This window comes from Diprion similis, chromosome 3, assembly GCF_021155765.1.
Source record: "Diprion similis isolate iyDipSimi1 chromosome 3, iyDipSimi1.1, whole genome shotgun sequence".
In the NCBI taxonomy this organism is placed as follows: domain Eukaryota; kingdom Metazoa; phylum Arthropoda; class Insecta; order Hymenoptera; family Diprionidae; genus Diprion; species Diprion similis.
In genome coordinates, this window is record NC_060107.1 from 13113359 (window position 1) to 13139138 (window position 25780).

General features: G+C 37.1%; 3 protein-coding genes across 3 annotated transcripts; all 3 read left to right on the forward strand.

The window, feature by feature from the left end:
- Positions 1-2153: 2153 nt before the first annotated feature.
- On the forward strand, positions 2154-2904 carry LOC124404292 (BLOC-1-related complex subunit 7). Its single transcript, XM_046878319.1, has 2 exons — positions 2154-2437; positions 2529-2904. Exons 1-2 carry the CDS (start codon positions 2300-2302, stop codon positions 2706-2708), a joined length of 318 nt encoding a protein of 105 aa, XP_046734275.1. The 5' UTR covers positions 2154-2299; the 3' UTR covers positions 2709-2904.
- A 394-nt stretch (positions 2905-3298) lies between these two features.
- Positions 3299-4774, forward strand: LOC124404290 (60S ribosomal protein L9). Its single transcript, XM_046878315.1, has 4 exons — positions 3299-3441; positions 3829-3973; positions 4228-4555; positions 4649-4774. The coding sequence occupies exons 2-4, from the start codon at positions 3836-3838 to the stop codon at positions 4753-4755; spliced, it is 573 nt and encodes a 190-aa protein (XP_046734271.1). The 5' UTR covers positions 3299-3441; positions 3829-3835; the 3' UTR covers positions 4756-4774.
- A 6716-nt stretch (positions 4775-11490) lies between these two features.
- LOC124404289 (ATP-binding cassette sub-family G member 1) lies at positions 11491-21611 on the forward strand. The gene is made up of 12 exons (XM_046878314.1): positions 11491-11800; positions 14964-15147; positions 15657-15780; positions 16959-17104; positions 17212-17335; positions 17516-17630; positions 18441-18569; positions 18672-18790; positions 18883-19051; positions 19224-19480; positions 19598-19731; positions 20637-21611. The coding sequence occupies exons 1-12, from the start codon at positions 11629-11631 to the stop codon at positions 20851-20853; spliced, it is 1890 nt and encodes a 629-aa protein (XP_046734270.1). The 5' UTR covers positions 11491-11628; the 3' UTR covers positions 20854-21611.
- Positions 21612-25780: the final 4169 nt, after the last annotated feature.

Genomic DNA, 25780 nt, shown 5'->3' on the forward strand with positions numbered 1-25780 from the left:
CGATGACAATCTTGTGGGCTTGACAATAAAGAGTTTGCCGGTATGTTCAACGGGTGTTGAATTTAGGATTTCGGATAAAGATGTCAACAACGAGTCAGCGATTTTCCACAACGGGAGTATTCCGCCAGATTAACTTTCAAATATCCTGCCGACGCGCTGCCTACCCTCAGCCTCCTACCCCTATGAAAATTTCCCAGACACAGCACGGATGATTTCGTCTTGTTGCTTGAAAATTATGCGTCATTGCAGTTCGCAAAAATACCAAACGCAGTGAATGTTAATTTGCAATCTAACGTTGATCGAAACAGCCGTGAATATATCAATTTGCAACACTACAATCTGAATTTGTATGATTGAAAGGTTGCGCCATTTATTATACGAGGAACTCGGCCATGTACCGTGATGTAAGTATATTCTACGTATACATGATGCAATTTAATGTGTTCATAAAACAGCATTCTCGTTTGCAGTATTTTTATTCACTCAAGAGACTTCGTCAATCAATTTGTAGCGTAAACATAAAACAGAAAAGAAAAACAACACACGCATATTACGGTGTGCGTTTAATTGTTTTTCAAATACGCCAATCGAGTACTTGCATTGTGAATCTTGACAATTCTCTCGACTGCAAGCTTAGGAATTCTAAGTTGATGCATATGCAAACGCGTGAAGTCAAACTGCTTTTACGATATTTATTAAAGTGGGCAAAACTGATTATTTATTTTCAGTAGACCCGGCTGAAATTGAATGAACAAGATACAAAGCCTTTTGTTTAGTGAAACAAAAGAAATCTAATTTCATTCAGCTGGCGAAGTTTGATACGCGAACTGAAGATGCGGACAATCCAATAAATTTAAAAGAGGCCACTTCTCCGAGTATTATTAATTACATTCCATACAACACTGTACACCTGAAGTATCCACGGCTGATTGAAAAAAAAGTGACATCGTTTCCAGGAATAACGATACATTATACAAATATTTCCTCGAAGAGTCTCTGCAATGACATGAGAGCGAATCGATAATGGATTTCAACGTCGCAGTGTTACATCCCCGCTGTATCAATACTACGAAGAAATCTCGTTAGGTCGTCGAATATTTTGGCTCACGAGTCTTTGATGTAGAAATATGTACTGAGAATACACGGATATTTGAGTTCTGAGGTATTAAGCGACGGTGAATACGGAAATTTGATGGGAATGTGACGTGTGCATTCAACGTCACGTGGCTGATAGAACGAGCAACGGAACGAGTAGTTATTAAGTGCAATAAAGACGTTTTCGAGGAATACGTAAAGTGGGGCATGAATCAAGTGAATCATAAGGTTTATTCTTGTACATTGTTCCTATTTCCAGTTCGGGTTGTCTCCAACGTAGAACGTAGTATTGTAGTTATCCCATCTAAACGAAATATTAAGCTGCCAAATGTAAACGCGAGTATGGTAAAAATGATGCTAAGATAATTAGCTTGAATTACGTAATATGCGTAACGGCATCCGCACCTGATCTACATTCCTTACACGTCAGGTTTCAGGTGAAGACTAAAGTTTTTTAATCAAATTTATGATCATTAATTTTCGCCCCGGTGTTATTACTAATCGATTGAGTAATTCTGCCTTGATACTTTAGACATTTCAATTACTAATATGGGTCATAATACAAGCTATATTTTTAAACAGTAGACTATCGCTTATCGCAAATTTTGTATTCAAGCGCATTGTGCGTTTGTCGAAATAAAAAATTTCGTCTTTTGTAGCAGCAAAGCAAATCACGCCATGGTATATTTCTTACATTAGTTTCTATTCGCGGGGAATGGGTTTCTAAGCATGAATGCAGGCCATATTTACACCGTATCGATTCGGTACGAGGAACCATGTCAAGATAAACCAATCATGTGGTAGGTTCACAAGAAATTCCCTACATTCTCCTCACTCTTTGAATTGATTCGTTCCTGCGATTTTTTATGCAAGTTAACGTTAGCCATAAGCCAAAATACTGAAACCATGGAAAATTACGAGAACCGAAGCCAGGTTATCATGCATGGAAAATTAGATGCGGAAAGATTTGAGCGAATCTGGTAACCTACAGTGTAATTTTCATTGGCGGAATCTCTCTGCGACGCGTGCGCCGTACATGGAAACTTACCGTAATAAAGGCAAGTAAACTGGTTGATAATTCGACGAGGTGTCTTTTGTCAAAAGGGATATAAAGATGTGAATAAACTCTTGCTACTATCGAATAGCGAATTTCGGGCGTCAGTCTGCACCCGTGGGTAACAAAAGCGAATAAATATAGCCTAGCATGGCCTCAGCATCTAGCACAAGTGCTCGAAGCCTGTTCGTTGATTCCAAAATGAGGTTAGCAGACCGGGTGCAAGTTAACGTCAATAACATAGCTTCGTTAGCGAGGCAAATACAACGAGGATCACGCAGTAGTGAGGTAAAGTTGGATAACTTTTTCAAGTACCGTCGTGATATTATTACGCACTAGTATTGTAAATATATATGATAAGAAAGATCTGTTGACATAGATTTTAATGCATTCTTCGAGGAACTTTGCTCTACAAGAACATGGATTGGAGAATTCAGAAGCAAATTTGAAAAAGCTTCTCCTCATCACGACTCACCTCGAATTTCAACTAGATGCTATCGACAGGAGTTCCACAAAGCTGGAAGAAGTCACTGAACAAGTACGCGCCATGCAAAGATGAAGTATTTCACCATGGAATTCAAACGTGCTTAATTCAGAAATCATTATAATCTATAGGTAGAGGGCATATTTCATCATTAGACCTATATAACTCTTCTTTGGGGCAAATTCAAGCTGAGTCCAGCTATAATGTTCACAAAAATGTGGCAATTCAGTCTCTGAATTGGTCATTTGGGTGTGGAATTACCAACTAAGTACTAAAAAAACTTGAGAATAATACAAAAAATGTATAGAAAACGGAATAACTTCTGTAAATTTAAAACGAAATTGATTGGTACGAGATTCTGGTTATTGTAATGATGAGCTTTATTGTGAATGTTGAATTACAAGATATTAAACATAAACATACGATGAACTTATAATTATAACACTAATACATCAGAAGACAGTTTTAAAACTGAGCTCTAATATAATAGATCAAAGGCCAAGAGGCGACTAGAGTTCATTCCGCGAATCGTAGCTGTATTATGTGAAGTTTAAACGTCCCGCATCCATTTTGTGGCGAATCTATAAAGGTTCCGTGAACCAATCACAATTCCGAGTTGAGGAGCCAATTAGAATTAAGACATGCAACGTCAGCGCCACGCGGATGAAATTCGAGGTAAGATTCACAACGACCAGAGGTCTGCGCAACGCGTTGTTTCCTTTCTCAAGCGGCGGATTCTCTATGCCGGTATAGACAAAAAAAACTCCTCTTGCCTTCTCTTTTCCGGTCGCTCTGTAGTGCGTGTCAGGTAACGGAATTTATTGCGATATCGAATCTAGGCTCATCCGTGTGTAAATCTGAACAATTTGATAGTTCAGCACTGAAATAACGTGCAGAATTCCTCGCTGTGTTGTTATTTTGTAATATTTTCGTGAATCGCACCTCGCCATACGACAAATTAAATCCTAACCTCTCTCGGAACTCGTTGTCAACAATACAACTCGCGATGTTATTTCTAATTTTCGTCTGTCCCAGTCTTATTCTAATTCGAGTTATAATCTTGCTAGTTTTTATTAGTAGACACAGATTTTTCCCTGTTTCTCTCCGAGTAAAAATTTGAAATTATCAATGCAATGTGTATGCCTTAACCTGTGTTTATTATTTCTAAATGTTGATAATGTTTTTCTCATCACAGCTGCAGGATGAAGCAGATCGTCACCAACCAAACAGTGAAAATCCCTGAGGGATTGACTGTCTCCGTGAAGTCACGGACAGTCACGGTCAAGGGACCACGAGGTGTCTTGAAACGATCTTTCAAACACTTGGCACTTGACATTCACGTAAGTATTACTGACAGCAATTTCATGTCTGAGTTTCAAAGTTTGAGAGAGTTTCTTCGAATTCAGCTGCTGTACAAAGTTGAATTTACATACTTTCTATTATTTTTGAACAGTTCATGATGATTTGTGGATTCCCCTTCATTTTATTTGATAAATGATAAATCCATACTGATACTTGTTATCCGTAAATGCAAAATTGGATTCATGGTTGTAATTTCCTTTGTTATTATATTATTGCGTTCTCGATATCTTAGATGGTAAACCCGAGGCTATTGAAAGTCGAGAAATGGTTTGGAACTAAAAAGGAGTTGGCTGCTGTGCGCACTGTCTGTTCGCACATTGAAAACTTGTTGAAGGGTGTGACCAAGGGGTACCAGTATAAAATGCGTGCAGTATATGCCCATTTCCCCATAAACTGCGTCACAACTGAAAACAACACTGTGATTGAAATTCGTAATTTCCTCGGTGAGAAATTCATTCGACGAGTTAAGATGGCTAACGGTGTCACTGTAGCTAACTCGGCCAAACAAAAGGACGAACTAATCCTGGAAGGCAATTCTTTGGAAGATGTTTCCAGATCTGGTGAGTCGAAAGTCGTCATGAGATTCCAGCAATATTACTTACTCAAGCTTGTAAAATTCACCTAATTTACAACCTGATCATATTATTTTTTAGCTGCACTAATCCAGCAATCCACGACCGTGAAAAATAAGGATATCAGAAAATTCTTGGACGGTCTGTATGTTTCTGAGAAAACCACAGTTGTACAAGATGCCGAATAAAAACTTTTGACACACTGAATTTTTGTGTAATAATTAAAATTTATATGTGAAATAAAACTGGTCGAAAAGCTTCTCGGAATCAGTCATAAAGCGTTTACCCTTACCAGATCGAACACTTGGCTCTATTTGTAGAATCTTTAGTTGAATGAACTGTAAATTCCTCGTTGAAAATTGGCTATCGGTGGATTATCAGGTTCAACAATACTGGTGATTTGTATGCTGCCTGAAGTCTTATGTCATCTTAGCACCATCCAGTTGAAAGTGAGTCAGTTTTAGTTTTTCATAATAAATTTGTTAGCAACTAGAACTGCGTACATTTATAATGACCATGTATCCTCGAAGCTTATCTGATTGCAATTTCTTTGCAGTTTATAGCATTTCTAAATTGACAAAAACTCCATTATCGCAGCTGATTCTGAAGCCGAATGAAATTAGTATGGCATTATCACTAATTATTTCAGATAGCAGTGAATTAATGCAGAGGCAATTCAATAAACTGGATGTTTTCAGGACAATGTGGATCGTTCATGAGGAAAATTTATTCTTTTCTATGTGCGTAAGGTAGAGTTTCTCAAACTGATCTAGTAGCATTTATTCATTTCCGTAAAAAACTGCGGTTTCAAAAGTTATAAGATATTGAATTTTACTGTTTTTGATCCGATCTTAAATATATAAGGTGTCTACTGCGCTTTGAATAAACAAAAACTGCGAAATCTTATTTGTAATGCCATAAATGTCTTCAATTCCAAGAGACTGACCATGCAGTCTTCAGAAATTTACTCTGTATTTAAACTGCTGTATAGATTTTTCGATTTAACAACTCAACAACTTATCCTATTCTTACAAAATCATAAACAATAAAATTAAGGTTCTGGAATTTTTTAATGAATTCTTCTGGATTCTAAATTCTTGATTGTAGTAGACACTCTGATTTATAAAGTACGTATGAATGTACTTTAAAATGTGTGACATCGCGTACTCCTCTTTTCAGTGGCTTCGACTTTGTCTTATCAAACAAGCAAACATACTACGAAACAGCTTTGTTACCAAACTACGTGAATATTCTTACGAAAGGTGTTTCATTAATTAGAAGCCCCTGAAAGTCAAACATAATTGTGACGATTCACAGAGTCCTCGCTTCAACGACGCTTCACATAGTCTTTTCTCTCTAAAGAGTGACTTAGGATGTCACATGAAATCTTACTAATGTCGGGCAATTTCGAGATTAATGCGAATAACAATCTATTGATTAACAGCTCTTTATTACCGGAAATAAAAATGCCAAATAAGTTTAATCCATCAAATTTCCGCATCGACTCTGAAGTCAATTTCCTCTTGCGAAGTACTTGTAAGTAGCAAGAATAAGTTCAGTTCCATCTGTCTTTGGGTGATTGGAATCGAATGTTTTATTCATGCTTACTTAAGTATCGTCGAAAATCCTAGAAAATTGAGACCATAACTAATCTCAATACTATTTGTTCATGTGGTTAAATATACGTTGAATTATTGATTAGTCTGTGCACTTGCAAGTGTAATAACAGATTCAAAATAATTATCTTTCTATCGTTGGCATGTGGCTAATTGGCTGGAGTTCACAATGAAAAAAGCCCGCCGCGGCGGTTCAGCTTTCATTCTGAAGGGGAAAATTGGAATCTGTATGTGGGGAGAACGGTAATTAGGACAGTGAATAACATATTTTACATAACCGGTGAAAAGGACTTGAGAAGACTCGTCCTCGGGTCGGAATCTTCGCTCTGAAGTTGAGAGCGGCGTGTAAAGCGCGGTTGTGCTCTCCAAAATTATGTCAGGAGAGCAGAATGTAGTACCCATGTCGGCAAAGACTGAAGGGTTACCGTACTCTCGGGTCTTTCGGTGAAAGTAAAAAAAAAAAAAAAATTAAATTAAACTTGCTGCGGCACTAGTCAAATTAGATTCCGTAAAACGAAATGGAAGAGATCTTGACGCTGGCGCGCCATGGACGTACAGGAAAGACATCCACTTGAAAAAATTTGTGGCATTCCAACGGAGCTCGAACTCGAGATCGTATAGATTCCGGCAAGTTCTTCGGTCTGTTTGAGAAATTTCTTCATGAATCCGTCGCCAACGCTGCAAACATCCTAAAATTATAGTTTGTCGTGTCGCGTCGCTTCGTTTGAGATGATTAATGTTTTTTTTTTTTTTTTTTTTTTTTTTTTACTTCCGACCTAACATTTTTTATCGAACATGTCGAAATAAAAATTCCACGAAAGTTACAGCCTTCAAAATTAACGTTAAGTAGTTTCCCGTAGAGTGAAAGGATTTGACATGTGAAATATACACGTAAATTAAGATATTTTTTTTTCAAAATTCTATATCTTTATGGCGTTTTATGATATCGCATCGAACCAGATCGCAATCTACTCAGAATTAAACGATCTACCAAAGTGCCCATTGAGACGTAAGTCTAGCTTACACTGGTGAGTTGGTGCAGGTCACTAAAGTTGATTATTACCCAAAATTCTAATTTTTTCAAATTAAATTTTCTACGAAAAAAGTTCTTGCAATAAAAATTTGATAATCCTTGAAAAATTCGTACCACAAATAAGTTTAAGCTCAATATCTCAAGAAAAATCAAACTTAGCAATTCGGCCGAAAGGCCGACCTTTTTTTGTAAGAAATTTACTTTACTACAATTTTTTCCTGTACATGTTTTCGGTAAGTTTAGTTATTTATGAAATGATCGAAAAAAAACGAGAATTTTGGGACCGAACAACTTTAGTGACCTGAAAAAAAACCGATTGTGGCGATTACGGTTAGTTAGCTTGATAAAATTCGGTTAGTTTACGATTTGAATTAGGATTACGATTACGTTTTGTTTTTAGTGAATTTGTGTTGAGGATTATACTTTGTTAATGTGGAATTACGCTTATGATTACAGAATAGTTTAAAGAATTCATGGTGACGATTTTGCTTTGATTAATGGAATTACGATTACGATTACGGTTTGGATTGCGTTTGGTTCGATTAGATTAATGATGTTTGAATGATAATGATGATTGGGTTGAATTTAGTAGAGTTGAGGAATTACGATTAGGTGGTTTTATTACTTTTACTTCGAGTTAGTCGGTTGCGTTAGTAGCGCGGTTTTTCCGCCGTTAAATTACATTAATTAAGTTCTGACGATCTGAACAAGGATCATCGACGGCGGCAAATTATTGTCAATCTTGTTTCCACGGGACATTCCACGTCAATTCAACTAGGGTCTGACTTTAACTTTCCTGAATTTAGTCCGCGATTTTTTATTGGTCACAAAATGCATGTACCTGTGCAATGCATAGTTTGATCTCATTTCTTTCGCCTCAAAAATGAAGATAATCATTCTTATTCTTCGAAAATTATATCTTTCTGAGTGAAAGAACAATTTTGAAGTTTAGTAATAGCGAAATTAAGCCGCTACATTATTATGCTACAAAGCCGCTAATAATTCCAGCAAAATCTTCTCTATTTCCGAAATTGATATTATTGAACAAAGAAAAATGTCGCATAATCCATGCGTGGAATCCCATTGATATAAAATTTATTTTTACTTTCTCATCTCACTTCTGCTACTTCCGCTACTTCTAGATCTACATATATCAAGACAGTAGAAGTCATCGGACATAAAATTGAAGATCTTGACAGTACGGAGAACGGCCTTTTAGTGGTTTTTATTTACTTAAAAACGTAACTCATCCTTTAATACTTGATATCAAGATTCACCGATTTTTTCACACGTCCGTCAATTTCGATAATGGGACGACATTTCTTATCCAAAACTATATACAAAAAAAAAAAAAGAAATCAGTGGCTTTGTAACATATATGTATCGTCGGTCTACAATTTCACTTGTGGTCCCCTTAAATTGATCCGACTTCGCTGGTTTGGACAGGACAATTGGATAGAACAATTTTTGTGGTGAAACCGGATATTTGACATGAGATTGAGTGTCAGATTGACACTAACCTATAGTCTATAGAAGTCTACATTTTTCTGAAAAGTGTATTTTTAACAAATCTCCTGTATATCAGCCACTTTAAGTTGACAGCTGAAAGTGTGTAGTTTTTTTTTTTTTTTTTTTGTCTTATGATTATATGGACTGAATTACTTTTCCTTATTCGCATAATACAGAATAATCAGGTTTGAGTTAAATATGGCTTGATTTTTTCAATTTTTACAAACTTAAGCATCTAGAAAAACCGTTCGCAACCTGGGCATAAAAATTATTTTACAATTTATTGTCTGATGTTATTATATAAGCATTAACAATTATCCAATAATTCAATCCATCCAATCCTCGACTGAGTCATTGCCCCGCGGATTTTCAATTCTGTAAGACCGAATGTGAGTAAAATAATTTTTATTGTGTCAAGAAACGTAGTGCGTATAAATTTCGAATATAATCGAGATGTTTCTAGCAATCAAGTTTGATAGAGAAATCACGTTAGGCCGAATCAGGATGACCTAAATAATGCCTTCTAGAGATTCGTCGTTATACGTTGTACAACGCAAAAAGCTGATTATTAAAAATACGGAGATTAGGCTGACCGCTTCTCATCCATGATTGTTTTATTCATTGCTAGTATCGAATACTTTGCACATTCCTCAAACCGGTAAATTAAACCGGTGATCGTACAACCTTCACTTCGATTAAGATAGCGTCAACTATAGGTATTTATGCGTCACGTGATTTGGTTATTCTGCAATTAGAAAACCGGTTTTCAACTAAACAGTCACCACATGTTCTCGATAGTTCTTTTTCACAAGTTCAACACTTTTCTCGCCATACTTGGACAATTCTCCAAATTTTTTTTCAATATTTTTCCTATTGTGTGTACCTTTTACGCGAAAATCCCGAGTCGCGTACTCTGCACAAATCACCAGCATTGATTCTTCGGCTTTGCTCGATAACTCGTCCCTCTGCCATTCCAGTTTGCAAAGTAAACTATAAAGGTTTGTGCCTCTAATAGCCAAGTATTTGCCTTTCTCCTTGCGAAACCGTGAGACTTAACCAGTTGAAATATGTCACAGATCAATGTCGTAAGCTACAGATCCATATTTATACGTGTGCACTTATTCTCCCTTAGGTCTTTGGCATCAATAACAGTATATCACTTCCTCTCTAATCTCTAAACATGACGTTGGGCGTTACACAATTAGAGAACAATAGTAGTTTCACCAGGGAAATAAATATTTGATATTCTAAAAGTATAAGTCAATTTGTGTTTCTTATCATATTTTTTTTTTTTTTTGACTCTCAAGTATATATTTTCGTACGAGGTCGAAGAAGTTCAAAGAGTCGTGACATTTCTTTGTTTCATGATCATTCATGTTCACTGATCATATAGCAAGTGAAAAACAAGTATAATGATATGCTGCAGGACGTAGAAGTTGATATTGCTGCTTTCCTTGGAATCCTGTAGATTGGAATACGCAAGGTTCAAATTTACATCAGTTGCCTGCACAGTTTCAGAACTGAGAGAATACAGATAGGCGGATTTACGCGTATGATTTACAGTGCACTTGAGAGTGACTCACGAATCGGTTGGACTTCGACGCGTGTGTACCAGTTGTGCTATTGTTTGTCATTTTATTATCTTCAGTCCTTGTGCCACGTGATTGATAAGTTGAAGAGCGATATAACGAAGCCCAGCTGGAGCTCAGCTCGATTGTATTAAAAAATCGTATTTCATCTGTAACAGTTATTTATATCAATCATGTGTAAGATATAAGGTTGAAGAAAAACCTGCACAAACGATATTCCCCGAAAATTATGTATAGTTCAACATTTCGTCGGATTTCTAAGCGATTGATCTTGGTTGATGATGTAATGGTGAAAAAAAAAAAAAAAAAAAAATGTCGATGTGTAAGAAATGGGATTCAAGTCTTCTCATGGAAGGTCGACGTTGTGTTGAATTGTCGGGATACGTTAGAAACCAACTACCGAAGTTGGTTGGTCAATAGTTACTGCTTCTTACTAATTCTATTACGACGTATAGTCGCAAATTGTACATTTAATGAATTATTACATTCGTAAGCTACGAATATCTCTTTGAAAATTCTGCAATTATAAGCAGAAGGTTGAATATTAAAGCTTTATTTCGAATCGCTTGACAGTGATTAAGAATCTAGTAGATTTGTTAGATGATACTTTACGATATATTCTAATTTCACTCAGAAATCAGTTTCCTGAAAATTCATTAAAACACTTTTTTGTTCATCATATTTGTATCGTTAAATATTTAATCTTAGAACATTGCACCCATATTGATTATGATGAACAAATGGCAATATTGAATCGTTTACCGAAGATCAAGAATATATGTTTCAGCGATCTTGTGAAAAATAATCTTCCAAATAAAATGAACGAACGTACTAGATTTGAAAAGGTTTAGAATGAATTTCAAGTGAACCATCGAGATACTGTTTTTGAATATTTAAATACATCTTCATAACTAAACATGGGAACATAATAATTTCACAAGTACTGAATATACGTCACTCTTGTAACTCTCGTAATACAAAATGAACAAAACTGATCGATTTTTGATCAAGCAACCTCCTCAAGGAATCAATTATTCATATTCCCGAGGATGAACCTAATCAGATCGGTACAAATTCCGATGCCGATAAAGGCAAAATGTCGATCAACTGTCGACGACGAGGCTCCCGCACCCCGTTATTGTCGACGCTCTCGGGTTACCGTCTTGTATTGTAATCGCGACGCTTCTTCTACAGCATGTCCGTTCTGAGATCACTCTGCCGATGACCACCGGCCAGTAAACGTCGCCTGAGAACGATATCGCGCTACGATTATCGCCCTCATCAAAGAGACTGAACATTGTAGACACCTGGATTATGGAAGTGTTAGTGCACGAGGCGTCCAGAGCGCCAAATTCGTACAAAGGCATCGAAACAAGACCGAGTGCAGAAAACGGTGCAATGGATTCACAGAGGTTTCCCCAAAAGCAGCCAGTGGACATGATATTCGAGGATATTTCCTACACCGTATCTCTCGGTTTCGGTAGAGGTGAGTGTAAAGCTTTTCTTTTCTTTTCTTATTGCCTTGTCCTTGACTCGTATAAATCATTTATAATTGGTGTACAGCAATTTTCTCTGTATGTATATATAAAGAACCAGTCAGCATTTAATTATCAAATATGCACACTTGCAGAGTACACAGTTTCAGCTTTGTTCATAAAGCCTTTGTGTCTCTGACAGTTTTCATCCACTATGTATAAAACGCTCTTTTTTACCGCCAAAACACAAAAGTCTTCTTTCTACGCGGGAATAATTTGCAACGCAAGACTCAGCGCTGTGTATTGACAGAAACGTAGTACCGCAATCTTGAAGAGCATTAATAGTATATTAAATTCTCTAACAAGGAGGCAAACTTGAGCTTTTAGAGCCGAGCGTAAGTTTGCGATATGATTTATAGGTTATTGCAATATAACCTACAATAGAATGGTAGAATATCGGAAATCCGCGAGGCGAAAAGACCATGACTTCTTTGTTGCCCACGATTCTTTGTATAAGTTACGCCTTTTTTCGCGAAGCATGAATTTGAGGTTAGGCTCGCGTAATGTCAGATTTATTCACGACGGCGCATGCGCGCAGTACAGAAAAAACCACTTTTACCTTCTAGGACTTAAACGTGGGTTTTTCAATACTCTGCGCATACGAATTTACAGAGTCATTCGACTGTCATAGAAACGGGTACTTCGTGTACGGAGAACACGCGTGAAACACGCTCGGGTCATAAAAAACTTTTTTCTCGTTACTTTTAGGCGAATTCATTGCACCCAAATATGAGTTTTAGAGACAAAGAACTGGCCCGAAAAAAAGCCATAAACTAATTCACATCTATGTCATTCAATTTAACTTTACAAGAATGGACGTGCAAATTAAATTGTTTCCTGTGGCAGTTGCACCTGTTGTTTTGCATGGTGCGATATCAACCCGGAACCTTATGCGATGTGCGTAAATTGATACACCCAGAGTTACGTAAGAAATGTGAGAAAATAAAACTGTAGAGCCATGGCCGTACTATGACGTATATTAATTGAATAAGTTTTTCGATGTCGTTTAGCAACTTTGTGCTAAAAACTGTCGAATAATTTTTAAGTGTACAATAAAACTTGGTTGTTTCATTCTGTGAAAATGCTGAGATTGTTCCAAGGCCACTGATCATGCACTTCTTGTTAGATTCCGACATACAGACACACAGATACGAACGAGGGAGTAAAATGCAGATGGCATCGAATGACTAATCCTAATTGAAGTGATACAAAACCACCTTTGTACGTTGCTCAATGTCCATCGCGGATAAGATTGTATCAACTTATGTCTTATCAGAAAAATTTTATAACACGAGTACAGAGAGGAGAGTGCAACGTTCCCAGCTGCACAGAACAAATATATAACACATCTGCACTTTGACAATGCATGCATTGTTTTAATCCCCGGGTGTTTGGAACTTGACGTTACGCACTTGCAATGCTCTGGCAGTTGGATTTTTTTTTTTTTTTTTTTTTTTTTGTTTTTAGCAGCATTGATGAAAACATAAGAAGCCTTCAACCGAATTAGTATCTTTTTTTACACCGATGAACTCTTTTTTAAAACGACACGTGGATCTCTTTGTGGGTTTCGCTATCAACCATGCCCATAAAACATTATACCTACAGCGGTTCAAAGTCCGATTCGTTATTTTATACAATAACTCAACGTCGAAGGCATGAAAGCACAAGGTCTGTCACTACAAACGAAAACATTCGTGATTAATCTGCTGACCGTATTATACCATGTGTTATACACACATGCATGCATACATTCATACATAAATACACAACCGAGTGAGTAAACAAGAGTGGAGTGGGAAAGAAAAAAAAATAAACACGTATGACGAATAAATAACGAAAACTGAAGAGAAATGAATAATAACGCTGTACCGCAGGATTTTTATGTTACTTTATAATTAATTATATACGCCTGAAATTAATAATCATTACTTTGCCATCGTTTTTCCCGTGTTTCACTGTCGGAAGACAACATATTGCGGTGTTGTACTATCACAACTGATCGGAGTTGGAAAAGACTGAAATTGTGATACAAGTAGAGTATGACGATGATGCTGCGCGTATTGTTAGTTGGCAACTTCTTCGGTTTTTATTGCGGTTATCACGACTTTTGAAAACGAGAAATAAACGAATGTATACACACGCGTATCGACGTTGTTTATTTCGATTTAGTTTGTAAACTTGATACTCAAACAAAAGTCCATTGACCTTTGAACCTTTTTCGAAAAACTTATGCGCACTTCGTCGCTGTACAGATTTAACTATTTATCAGTAACGGCCCAATTATTGTTATTTTTATACTTCCAAAAATAATGGCATATCTTTCCAATTTCGTACTCTCGAATGATATGCTTCGTTGAAGTTGAATAGTGAGTTGAAGAGTTATGGTTTGAGGACTCCGTATGTCTATGCTGCACGAGCTGGAACTCTGCAATCTCAATGACTTCTGCCCTTGGCAGTAGAAAAGGTCCGTGACCCGCCCACGAGCAAGATAATCATCGATCTTGCAATAATGCTGCTGCAAACTAATGCCCAAGAAGTCACATCGTCGAGTTGCAACAAAGTACACATCGAAGCAATCTTGCAAAGTGATGTAAACTAACCTCCTTGACATAAAAATTTCTTTTGTATCCGGACCAAAAAAAAAAATCATCGCAGATGTTGAGGGATCGCGAGATTGATTGATATGTTTGTGTAAATACGATTCTCAACTGAGGGTATAAATTAACATCGGTTTTCGTGACTGTTTATTGACGCTCAAGATTTTTTTTGTCACTTTCAAATATCTTGCGTGGTTTCCAAATTTCACCATCCTCATTGTTTGTTGTCAGTATCCAGCTTGGAATGTCTAATTTCAGTAATCAACTAATTAACAACTATCTACATGCATTAATTAGTATTTCAAATGACATCACCAGATTCGGCTAATTACTTGATACGTAGTATGCAACTGCAGTATAATCGGTTGCAAATGAAAACACAGACGGTTGCATGTGCAGATGATAATTTTAATTAAAAGTTAACGCATGCAGCGCTAATTATGTACAACAATTTTACCGATATCGTTAATCGATGGAAATATTCTTTTTTTTTTTTTTCTGTCTCTGATTTTGACAGGCGAAAAGGAAATATTGCACAGGGTTAACGGACGATTACCCGCTGGAGAGTTAATCGCAATCATGGGACCTTCCGGTGCAGGGAAGTCGACCCTTCTCGACGTCCTTTCCGGGTATCGCATCACCGGGGTCGAAGGTACGGTTTTCGTCAACGGGCGAGTTCGCAACCTGAACGTCTTCCGCAGGTAGTTAAAGTGAACAATAATTATAAAAGATATTTGAAAGGTACATGTACTGTGCTTCGAGCTAAGTTTTATACAAGAACGCAGTGCTGAAGGATTTTTCCGTTATGTTATTAAATCTTTGTGAAATGGAAAATGAATATATGAATACGGGAAGATATAAAATTGTAAACCTGTTTCGTCGAGGCAATCATCTATAATGTAAAATTTTCTTTTGGACGTCGCGGTTTTAACTTCCTCGAAACAGCTTTTATGATCAGTTTATACTTAGTCAAAGGTTACAAGGACGTCCTGACCTTTCAACTAAATTAGTTCACATTGAGAATGAAGGAAAAATCACTTTTATTAGAAAGTATCGATTATCAACGATTCAAGTCGATCACGTCAAGGCTGCAGAGTCATATCTACACACCACGTGATTTCATTTCACTGAGTGTACAGGGCTTGACGGAATGACCCAATTCTTTTGCAGCCAGGTATAATACTCGAAATCACATATTTTCCTTTGACAGGTCGAGTGCATACATAACGCAAGACGACAGGCTCCAGCCTCTCTTGACTGTTATTGAGAACATCAGGATAGCAGCGAATTTGAAGATCAGCACGGGCACACCGATATACGAGAAGGAGGCTATCGTAAGTGATTGAGGCGTAAATATCTGTGATCTCAATTCGACGATATGTCATGTAAATAAGATAAGCCTAGCCACGGACTTCGTGTGGTCCATGAGAATTGTCGTAGCACAATGACGACATCATACATCCGATTCTGGGTCATACCAGAAGTTCCTTTTGACCATCAATCGTCACTTTCTCAGGATCTTTTTTTTTTTTTTTTTTGTTGTTGTTATTGTTGTCGTTTTTTACCTACTTTGGATACTTTCATAATAATCTATTGCATGGAAATAATGCGTCTATAGATAACCCCAGAAGTACGCACATCCATAGCGAGTGAAAAATTTTGTCAACAAAAGTTGCATAACGGTATAAATAATGCAGAGTTGTCTTTGTGCAAGAACGCCGTTTATTAGCTGAGGCATACTTGTGTCAATCGTGGGATACGTTGATAAACGTTCCTGTCATGCTAACGTTGAGTGCGCTTGTTGAACTATGTCTATCAGCCTACACCATACACAAAGGTGTATAAAGTTCAATCGTTCCTGCCACGCATAATTGCGGGTCGAAAAAAACATTTACCATATCGCTTCGCTAGTAGCTCAACTATTGCATTGCGCACAATTATGTGCAATTAACCCTTGACTGCCGAGGAGGAATCTGCCGATGATGTTTTACCACTTGCATGTGGTCGTGGATTCTTATTGCAATTACATCTACTCGTCAAGATGACTTTGCAATTTAACGGTTTTGGATTAAATGGAATGCATTTATATTCTAATAAGGTTCGCGTAAGGAATATAATGCGGGATTACGAATTGGTTCAAAATACCTTATCTCAAAATCGACAATTATCGGGTTGATTAATTATAGATGTTTACGCTGACGGTAATGCCTTAGTAATATCATTAGCTCTCGTTTGATAGAACTTTGTGTAATTACTCTGATCGTGCGGTGTTATTGCGAAGTTTGAGTCAGCCACGCAAGTAAGTTTGAAATGCCATGTCGCGCACCTGATTATGATCGATGTCGATTCCGCGGGGCCTCAAGGCTGTATCGTCCTATCGCTAACTGCATTTGGGTCAGGTGTTTTTCACGGTTATTTTCCTCTTTCCATTTTTTGCAAACCAAAGGTCACTTTGCCATGAGTGATGCGCAGTAAACGAGCCAGAAGGATAATCTTATCCGACGACTTTCAGATCGAGGAAATACTAACCAAACTTGGTTTGTACACACACATGCATACAAGGGCTGGAAGGCTCAGTGGTGGTCAGAAAAAGAGACTTTCCATTGCCTTGGAATTGGTCAACAATCCTCTCGTTATGTTCCTGGATGAGCCTACAACGTGAGTTCTTTTTTCTGTAACAAACTTCGATTCACGGTAGAAAACGAAAACAAGATATTATTCTCAGATGTGATTTTCTTTTGCTTAACCTTCGTTCTTTTCTGTAGCGGATTGGACAGCTCGTCCTGTACACAAGTCGTGAAGTTGCTGCAGCTTTTGGCGCGACAAGGACGAACGATAGTTTGTACCATTCATCAGCCGAGTGCTTCACTCTTCCAACTCTTTGACCAGGTGACCGATATTATCAATCATTCGAATGTTTTTTATTTCGTTGTTTCGTTTCAATGTGAGGTTGCCGAACCGCTAACTTTTGAATTCCAGAATTAATTACAAAAATAAAACGTACCGTCATGTGTAACCTGCTGCGGTTACGACCGGTTTTAATTTTTCGGAATCTGATTCATGACACAGGTATATGTTCTGGCCAGAGGAGAGTGCTTGTACCAAGGTGCAGCGAGTCAGATGGTACCCTTCCTAGAAAGTGTCAAGCTACCATGCCCAGTTTATCACAACCCGGCTGATTATGGTACAACTTTTCATTCAATCAAAATTAATTTTCGTCTTGATATACAGGATGTTAATTCGTTTATTTTAAACTCATTATTAGAACAAGTTTAGGTTTAAGGTTTTTGCCGAGGAAATAGTTTCACGGCTGACGTGAGATGTTGAAATATTAACTTAAATATTAATTCTAAGACGGATTTACTTCGGGAGACTGGTTTTCCGGAAATTCATCTCGTTCATTAATTTTTTTACAAAATAGTTTTATTTCGAGCATGTATTCAATTGTTGTATTTGTAAGGTACCGAGAACTCTTGAGAAATGCAAAAGTAGAGAACACTGGGATTATAGACAAAAGCTTAGATGCCGATGCTTTATTTCGTTTCACTACAAAATCGTGAAAATCGAGTAGATTTAGTTGATTTCAGTCTACGATGACTAATTGCATTCGGAACTTTTCTTCTTATCATGTTGGCATGGTTGAATATTCTATTTCACAACCTTGCATTTGGTGATTTTGGAGAAAATAGTTTTCTGTATAAAATGAGCCACCGTGGAGTGAAATTTGCGAAACATCTATTTTGTTTTTACCATTTTCAAGCGATTTGAAATGAAACATCAATACCAGCTAAGCTCTTATTTATAATGCCCATATTTATCGCTTTCGTATTGCAGAATTTATCTTTGTAGCTTTTGAATATGAAAATTGTGCAAATACTCAACGTACGACTATCTCGTAATGAAATGAAAAAGTATAGATTTCCAGCCGACCATCAGCCTGAAATTCAATTTCTCGTTTAAAATCGTTACCATGATGTTTCGTATTTTGTCGCAGTGATTGAATTGGCCTGTGCGGAATACGGCGAGGATAAGATCGACGCTTTGGTTTGGGCAACGCAAAACGGCAAGAGTCTCCAGTGGTTCACAAATCCAGATGCTATATTAGACACGGCGGCACTGCGAGGTAGAATCATCACGGCTTTCATGCGATTGCACTGTTTTCATTACGGATATTCCATGGTTTTTTACTCAGGTCAAAATTTCAACATTCCGTTTCATGTTTCAGTCAAACATCCCCTGAAGAATTCTGGAATTTATGAGAAAATGTCGGGACAAGAAACGTCGCAATATAATCAAATAAAAGTCCTCCTGAAGAGAGGGTTCTTGAAAACTAAAAGAGACACTGTGAGTTGTAAAACGAATACCAAATTATCATTTGCTCTGTTTAGTCCGGTATTCACGTCATTTTTCACACACTGCGAAAATTTAACTTTCAGACTCTGACCCACCTCCGAATAGCTGTGAACATCTTTACCGGCGTAATGCTGGGAACTTTGTTCATTCGTGCCGGTAACGAAGGTTCCAGAGTTTTGGATAACTACAATTTACTATTTGCTATTCTGATGCACCACATGATGACCACCATGATGTTGACCATTCTTACATGTGAGTGATGAGTAATAGCAGATCGACTGTTTTTTCTCAATTAATATTAATCGATACCATTCTGAGGCTCTTTTTATTTACTCGAATGGTAACATACCTGTCTAAAGAGATTCCGAAGTAGTATTTGGTTTGATTCGATGAAAATATCGTGATCGTATAAAACGTTTTCCAGTTCCAAACGAGATGAACATCCTGAAGAAAGAGCACTTCAATCGATGGTACAGTTTGAGGTCTTATTACATATCCGTGACCCTAGTGGATATTCCAGTCTCTGTATTCTGCTGCCTGCTGTTCTCGGCCATTGTCTATTTGATGTCAGCACAACCTCTAGAAATAACTAGGTTCTCAATGTTCGTCGCAATCAGTTTGCTAGTCGCGTTTGTCGCGCAGAGTATCGGGCTCATGATCGGAGCCGTTTTTGGAGTTGTGGTGAGTCACCTACTGCTGTCAACTAGTTATACATAAAATGGTGCATATTACCTCTGATGAGCAGGAACTGTCCTTAAATTCAGAGGCCCCGCTAATGCACGATCAATTGTTTTACAGAATGGCACCTTTATGGGCCCAACGCTCTCTGTACCAATGATGATGTTTGCCGGGTTTGGCGTCACTCTTCGTGATTTACCCGCTTACCTAAAATGGGGCAGCTACATCAGTTATCTGCGATATGGTCTTGAAGGGTAAGTTGATGGTGATACTTTTTGTGGTGACTGTATAGGTTCCACCGTTCGATGCTGACGAATCCTGGTTTTAGATTCAGATCGCATCTTGGCGGCAAAGGTGACACAACTCAAAAATCGAAATCTTTCAGTAGAACCAAATAAATATGAGTGGAAGCTTTGCATTTTTAAGGAAGTCATCTATTGTTGTATAAAGTAAACCGTTTACGGTGAAAAGTTTTTTCACGGCTTCTTAAATCATTTGGATAAAGATCGAATTCATTCGGTTTCACTAAGGGCCTTTACGTGATAGGAACGAAGTCCTGCTACAGAAATGTTACTTTTCAAGCCTACAAATCCGAACTTTGCAAATCCAAATATGGTCTCAATTTAAAAATGCCAATTTTCGAGTCCTGTCACCGTTGTCGCCAAGGTGTGAGATCCTTAGTCGAATTGAACAAATTCGTAGATACGCACAAGCAAGCTCCTAATTATAGGCAATTCGGGGTACACTCCACTTGAGCAGCTTCGAGTTTCGCAATAGCCACGTGCTAACAAATGAACGTCGGAGTTGCTTAGACTGCACCTTATGGCGCGCAGCCGCGAAAACGCGTAAAAGTACTTACCTACGGAGGTAAATAAAGAATACAGTTTTTATCGACTTTGTTTTGTCTGACGTCATACGACACAATACGGTAGAGGGAAGCATTTTCAAATAGTTTGCAGCCCGACTTGCTCGTATCAGCTAGACTCGGTAGTCCATTCGAAATAACCGAAATTTATATGAAGTGACTTGATATTCAGAACCACTTTAGCTTTTTACTACGTCAGCCATGGTAGGACAATTTTGAGTTCATCCTGTTCACAGTATGGCTCGAAAGCAGCTGCTGTCTCGAAAGATGGAAAAATTTTATTCGATTTCATAGGTACGTCGGTGCTATCTATGGACTGAATAGGAAAACACTGGCATGTGGCATCGACGAGCTGTACTGTCACTTTAAATATCCGAGGAAGTTCCTGATGGAAATCGCCATGGCTGCGGATCAGTTTTGGTTCGATATTTGCGCCTTGAGTTTGATTCTAATCTTCACACGTCTTTCGGCTCTTCTTCTCCTCAGGTGGAAGCTGATGGCATCTCGATAGACGTCCACTTCTGCGTTGACTGTTCGTCACGTAAAAGTCAAATGTTAAGATAAGAATATCAGATATTTATTGTGTGGGTGTATAATATGTGTTGCGTGTATCGGTAAGTCGTAATTGACTTTAGGAATATACTCAAAAAACGCACAGCGTTTTGTTAAATCTGTAATCGTTTTTGGTTGGCTCCAGTACTGTCAATGGACTGCATTAGGTTGTTGCATGATGTTTGCTCCGGTTTTCAAAGAGAATATCGATGGATTCTAGTTTTTGAATTTACCGAATCACCAATACTCTCCGGATTTTTTCCCCACCATTTTATCCGTCGGACGTTAAAGCGCACTTTTTGCAACCATGACAGGGTGAAAGTAACTGTATCTATAAGAAACTAAGATAACTTATCAATGCAATTTTTTTTAGTCTATAAATAGTTTTCGGTACTGCCTAAGCAGGACTGCAATTTATCCCTAAGCTGCGTCCGAAAGAAGAAGCATCCGGTAATGTTTATCTTGCTTAATTCTGATCGCTGCTTTTATATATCACTATATAGAAATGTGTATATCGCTACGTGAGATGATGTAATTTAATTTTTTTAAATTATTCTACGATTGACTTCCAAAGATTAGCCACGCTGCTGTGCCAGGAGCCAGTTAGTTAGTTATTCGTCATAAATATTCTCAATTATAGCCATGATTAAAAATTACTCAATCGGTAAAGTAAAATTTCCCCAGAATTCATGTGACAGGATTTCTTGAAAGGTACGAGACAAAGGCGATGAATTTTTCCTGGCCACGTATTATTTCAGAGCGTTTTATGTATGGATTTTTGGAAGCTAATGTGTCATTTGATTCGAAATATTATATATTTTTTTTTAAAATAGATATATTTTTATACCCTCATGCGATTTAGATTACAGGTCAACTATGTGAGCGAGTTAATTTTACTCATATACATGTATAATAAAGGTATGTATATATGTATACATATATATCTGCGATAGGTAATAACTGAAGATATAATTTTAATGTGAATAATAAAACGATATTAATTTTTCGCACGCTGTCTACTAATTTCCTACATTATTTAAACTCTCTGTTTATCTGTCACCTGTAGGTCTGTATAGCCGGAACCTCGTCTTCCGTTTTCTCTTCTCCTTTCAGCTCGCAGAAACAGGTTTTAACAGCTACCGAGAGAATTTCTTCGAGATTTAAAAAAACGCTTCGAAGTTCTTTTAATTTTTACGTTGTAGGTGGAGAAATTACGGATTATTTTTTTAGTCAAATAGATCTCCGCCTACGATAATCATAGGTTAATAAACTGGTTTCAGTTACTATTCACCGACGATTGAACGAGCGTTAATAATATTATTATCATCATATTTACTCACATTTGACATCATGAACCGACTAAGAGGCTCAATTGAACCACCGTAGATTGAGTTACCCAATGCAATCACCACCAAATATTGCGGTCCTCACACTCGTTAAAGTGTTATTTGCGAAAGCGTAAAGAAACTCGTATACTGTAAATTTACTTTCATTTATGACATAGTAATTGGCTCTCTTGATTCATCTGACTCGAAAATTGAGGAGGGATTCTGTGCAGGTCATTGACAGCGATATCGTCTCTGATACTCGTTATAGTATTCCGCAAAAATTTTAGACGTAAGAACTGACTGAAATAAGATTGTCTTGAGTATAAGTATTAGTTGATAAACTGCTATTATCCAGAGTAGAGTAACGATAGTTTGATCTTTGAAATAATCTTATCAATAAATATTTACGTTGCTCATCGCATACTGAAAATTCAACGATAATTTATTATTAAAAATGTTACGAAAATATCTTAAATTTCATTACCTTGACCGTTTTATATGAACTCTCAATTGCACGCACGTAGATCCAAAATCAACACCTAGTATAAGAATGTCGATATAAAGATTAGGTAACGTTATGCAAATTCACATTTCTATTCCTTCACTTTAACCATTTTCACATCTTGAAATTTAGCCGCGGGTATCGCCATGAGTGTTGTGCTTCAAGAATATTCTTTTAGGTTTTCATACATCCATGTGCAAAGTGCCTTGAAGCAAAGACTTGAAAGTCTACGGGAACCTTTTTTAATCGCAAGATACTTAATTTTTATTTAATGTATTTTACTTTTCATTTCAATTGGCGTTCTAATTTCGTTTCTTCGATTTTTGCATATAGAACATGAACTTGAGGTATAAAGAAATGATTAGAGTATAACAAGCAAAATGGCCGGAATTCAGTTCACGCGAAAAAAAAGAAAGAAAACTCGTTTTAGATTTAACAAGGTTGATTCACTATCGATCAATGTCAAGCCCGACGGAACCAGTTTAGATTCTCAAGTTTGAATGTCTCGGTCTTGATTTGACCCATTGAGGTTCGTTGAGTAAATTTACTTACCCATGAAGGTAAAATATCTGCTTTTACGGTTTTTTCGAACTCATTAGAACTTTGTTGTTTACCCATATTAGAAAAAATGGGGCGAAAATAGTATCAAAACAATTATAAAATGGTTAAAATCACTCATGTTCGAACACTTATCTACGTTTTTGTACTACAATAAAATCTGATAACTGCAAGAGTAGTTTGAGAAAAGAATTTGGCTATTTGCTTCAGAGTCTGACTCTTTATATTAGTCATATAATTCTAAAGACGTAGTCAGCTATAATCGACTAACTAAATTAAACTAAAGTTGAGAAATGAAAAAAATTGTAAAAACAAAAATTTACTTTCAATTTTTTACCCTGTATTACTTTTCTTTTCTTTTTTTTTTTTCATCCACAACCAAGCGATAATCATCATTATTTTACTTTCCCGCGGAGTTTGCAAATCGTACTTTTTTTACTTTTTACTTTCTACTTTCTTAAATAATACGCGTTTTCCGCAAAAATCGCCCGATGCTTTCGTACGTATAAAGACGATCTACTTTTACTGTAAAGATTTAATCGAGTTCACGCAACAGTTTTGCGCGGTGTGTTCGTTGACCTATATAACACGATATGCACTCTCTATCTGCATTGTAGATGCCGGAATTCTCTTTCTTCCTCTTCAGAGGTGTACGTACGGCATTCTCTCGACACCGAGTAGCGGTAAGTTATATTCTCAAGTTTCTTCCTCACGTCTCTCTACAGAGTTGGCACAATGTTCCGAGACTCTACCGGGGAAGTATCTCAGGATGTCGATCGTCAAAAATCGTTTTAAAATCGTGTGACTAATTCATCTTGCAATAAATCTTTCACAGTATAAGTGAAAACGAACGGTTTATTATCAATAAAAATTGAAATTAATTAACACGATTACCATCGTACCAGGTAAATAATTAATATCCTCTTTTTTTATTTTCTTCGATTAATTATTGGGCTTGGAAATAAGACCCGGACGAGCCTCTGGGACTCAACGGTACATGCTTAACTTCCGTCTTCCTGTCCACTTGCTGGTGCTCACTGACGTGTTCGATCTAGACCGACCAGGATCGAATTAACGGGACTCCGTAATAGGAGGGATCAATTAATTCGCGTCCTTCTTCCCGGTTAACGGTAGTTAGTGGGCGTGTTTCTAGACAACGAAATTTGTTGGTGCAAAATTATTTTTCTTTAAATTTTTTTTTTTTTTTAATCTACGGCAATAGTTGTTCGTTATTTTTATGCACAGCAAGAGTTGCTTCCGTTTAGCAAATACTTTTGCTGCAACCATTGCTGTTTTTTGATTGTTATCTCATTTCCTTTTCATGATGTTTTGAAAGTTAAATATGGCCTCGATCTTGACTCTTGACTGCTGTTATCTCAATAAGTGTGTATTCTAAGTATGTAGCTTGATAAAACTTGACGAAGAATTTTTCTGAATGTACCGAAGAGAACACGAGTTGGATTTTTTATGGATGGGGGTCAAAACTTGGAAGAATCGATATTGCAAATGTGCGATGGATCGAAGTTTCAAACATGCGAAAATGAAATGAGAAAAATTGAAATCTTGATTTTTGAAAGTGCCACTGATTAGAATGACTTCTACTAAAGTGACACTTTAAAAAATCAAGATTTCGAACAATTCAATTTTCGTTAGTTTATTTTCGCATGTTTGCAATTTTGACTCTTCTGACGTTTGACCCCCACCCCTTTTCTACGATTCTGTTACGCTCTACTTTTCACTGATACAAGAAGTTTAAGTTCAACCTGATCGTAAGTATATAATGTATATATTCAGATCAAAGTTGGAAAACTTAAGGTGACGGTGAGACTATCCTTAGCAGACAAACAAGGTAACAAAAATGATTTAATAAGCATGTTTATGTAGGTGCGTCAATATCGGGATTTTCCTATAATACAACGCGGCCGAAATGTGGGGTAACACTTAAAGAAAGAAAATTTTGATATTTTTGTTGAAAATATTCACTCAAAATAGACAGAACTGCGGCTGTTTATACATGTCGGTTTCTTTAAGCGTGGAAAAAACTTTCCGAATCGAAGGAAAATTTATCGCTCAACACTTCTATGGTACAAGGTCCGCGAGAATGGTACTTACAATAAGTAAGGTGCTTACAAGCATGGTGTTGCGGCAATGTTTTCTCTTAGGAAACGCGTAAGAGAACAACTTTCGGAATCCAAGTTGCTTAGAATTCAGGCACCGAATAAAGATAAAAATAAAGATAATAAAAAATCCGAAAACCTATAATACGAAAACGTGGTTGATTATTGTGTCGTAGACAAACATGTTATCGAATTGTTGAACCGCGTGCATTGTTCCAAGGTGTTTATACTTGTCGAAAGTACGTTATGTAAACTTGTAGGTGACCGGCTATGCGTCTGCTGCATTATCACGTGATGAAGTCATTTTTGTCACGTCTTTCAGTTTTGATAAATCTGTAATTCTCAAAGCCAAAACGGTGACAGTTAATTTGTTCTTGAAGT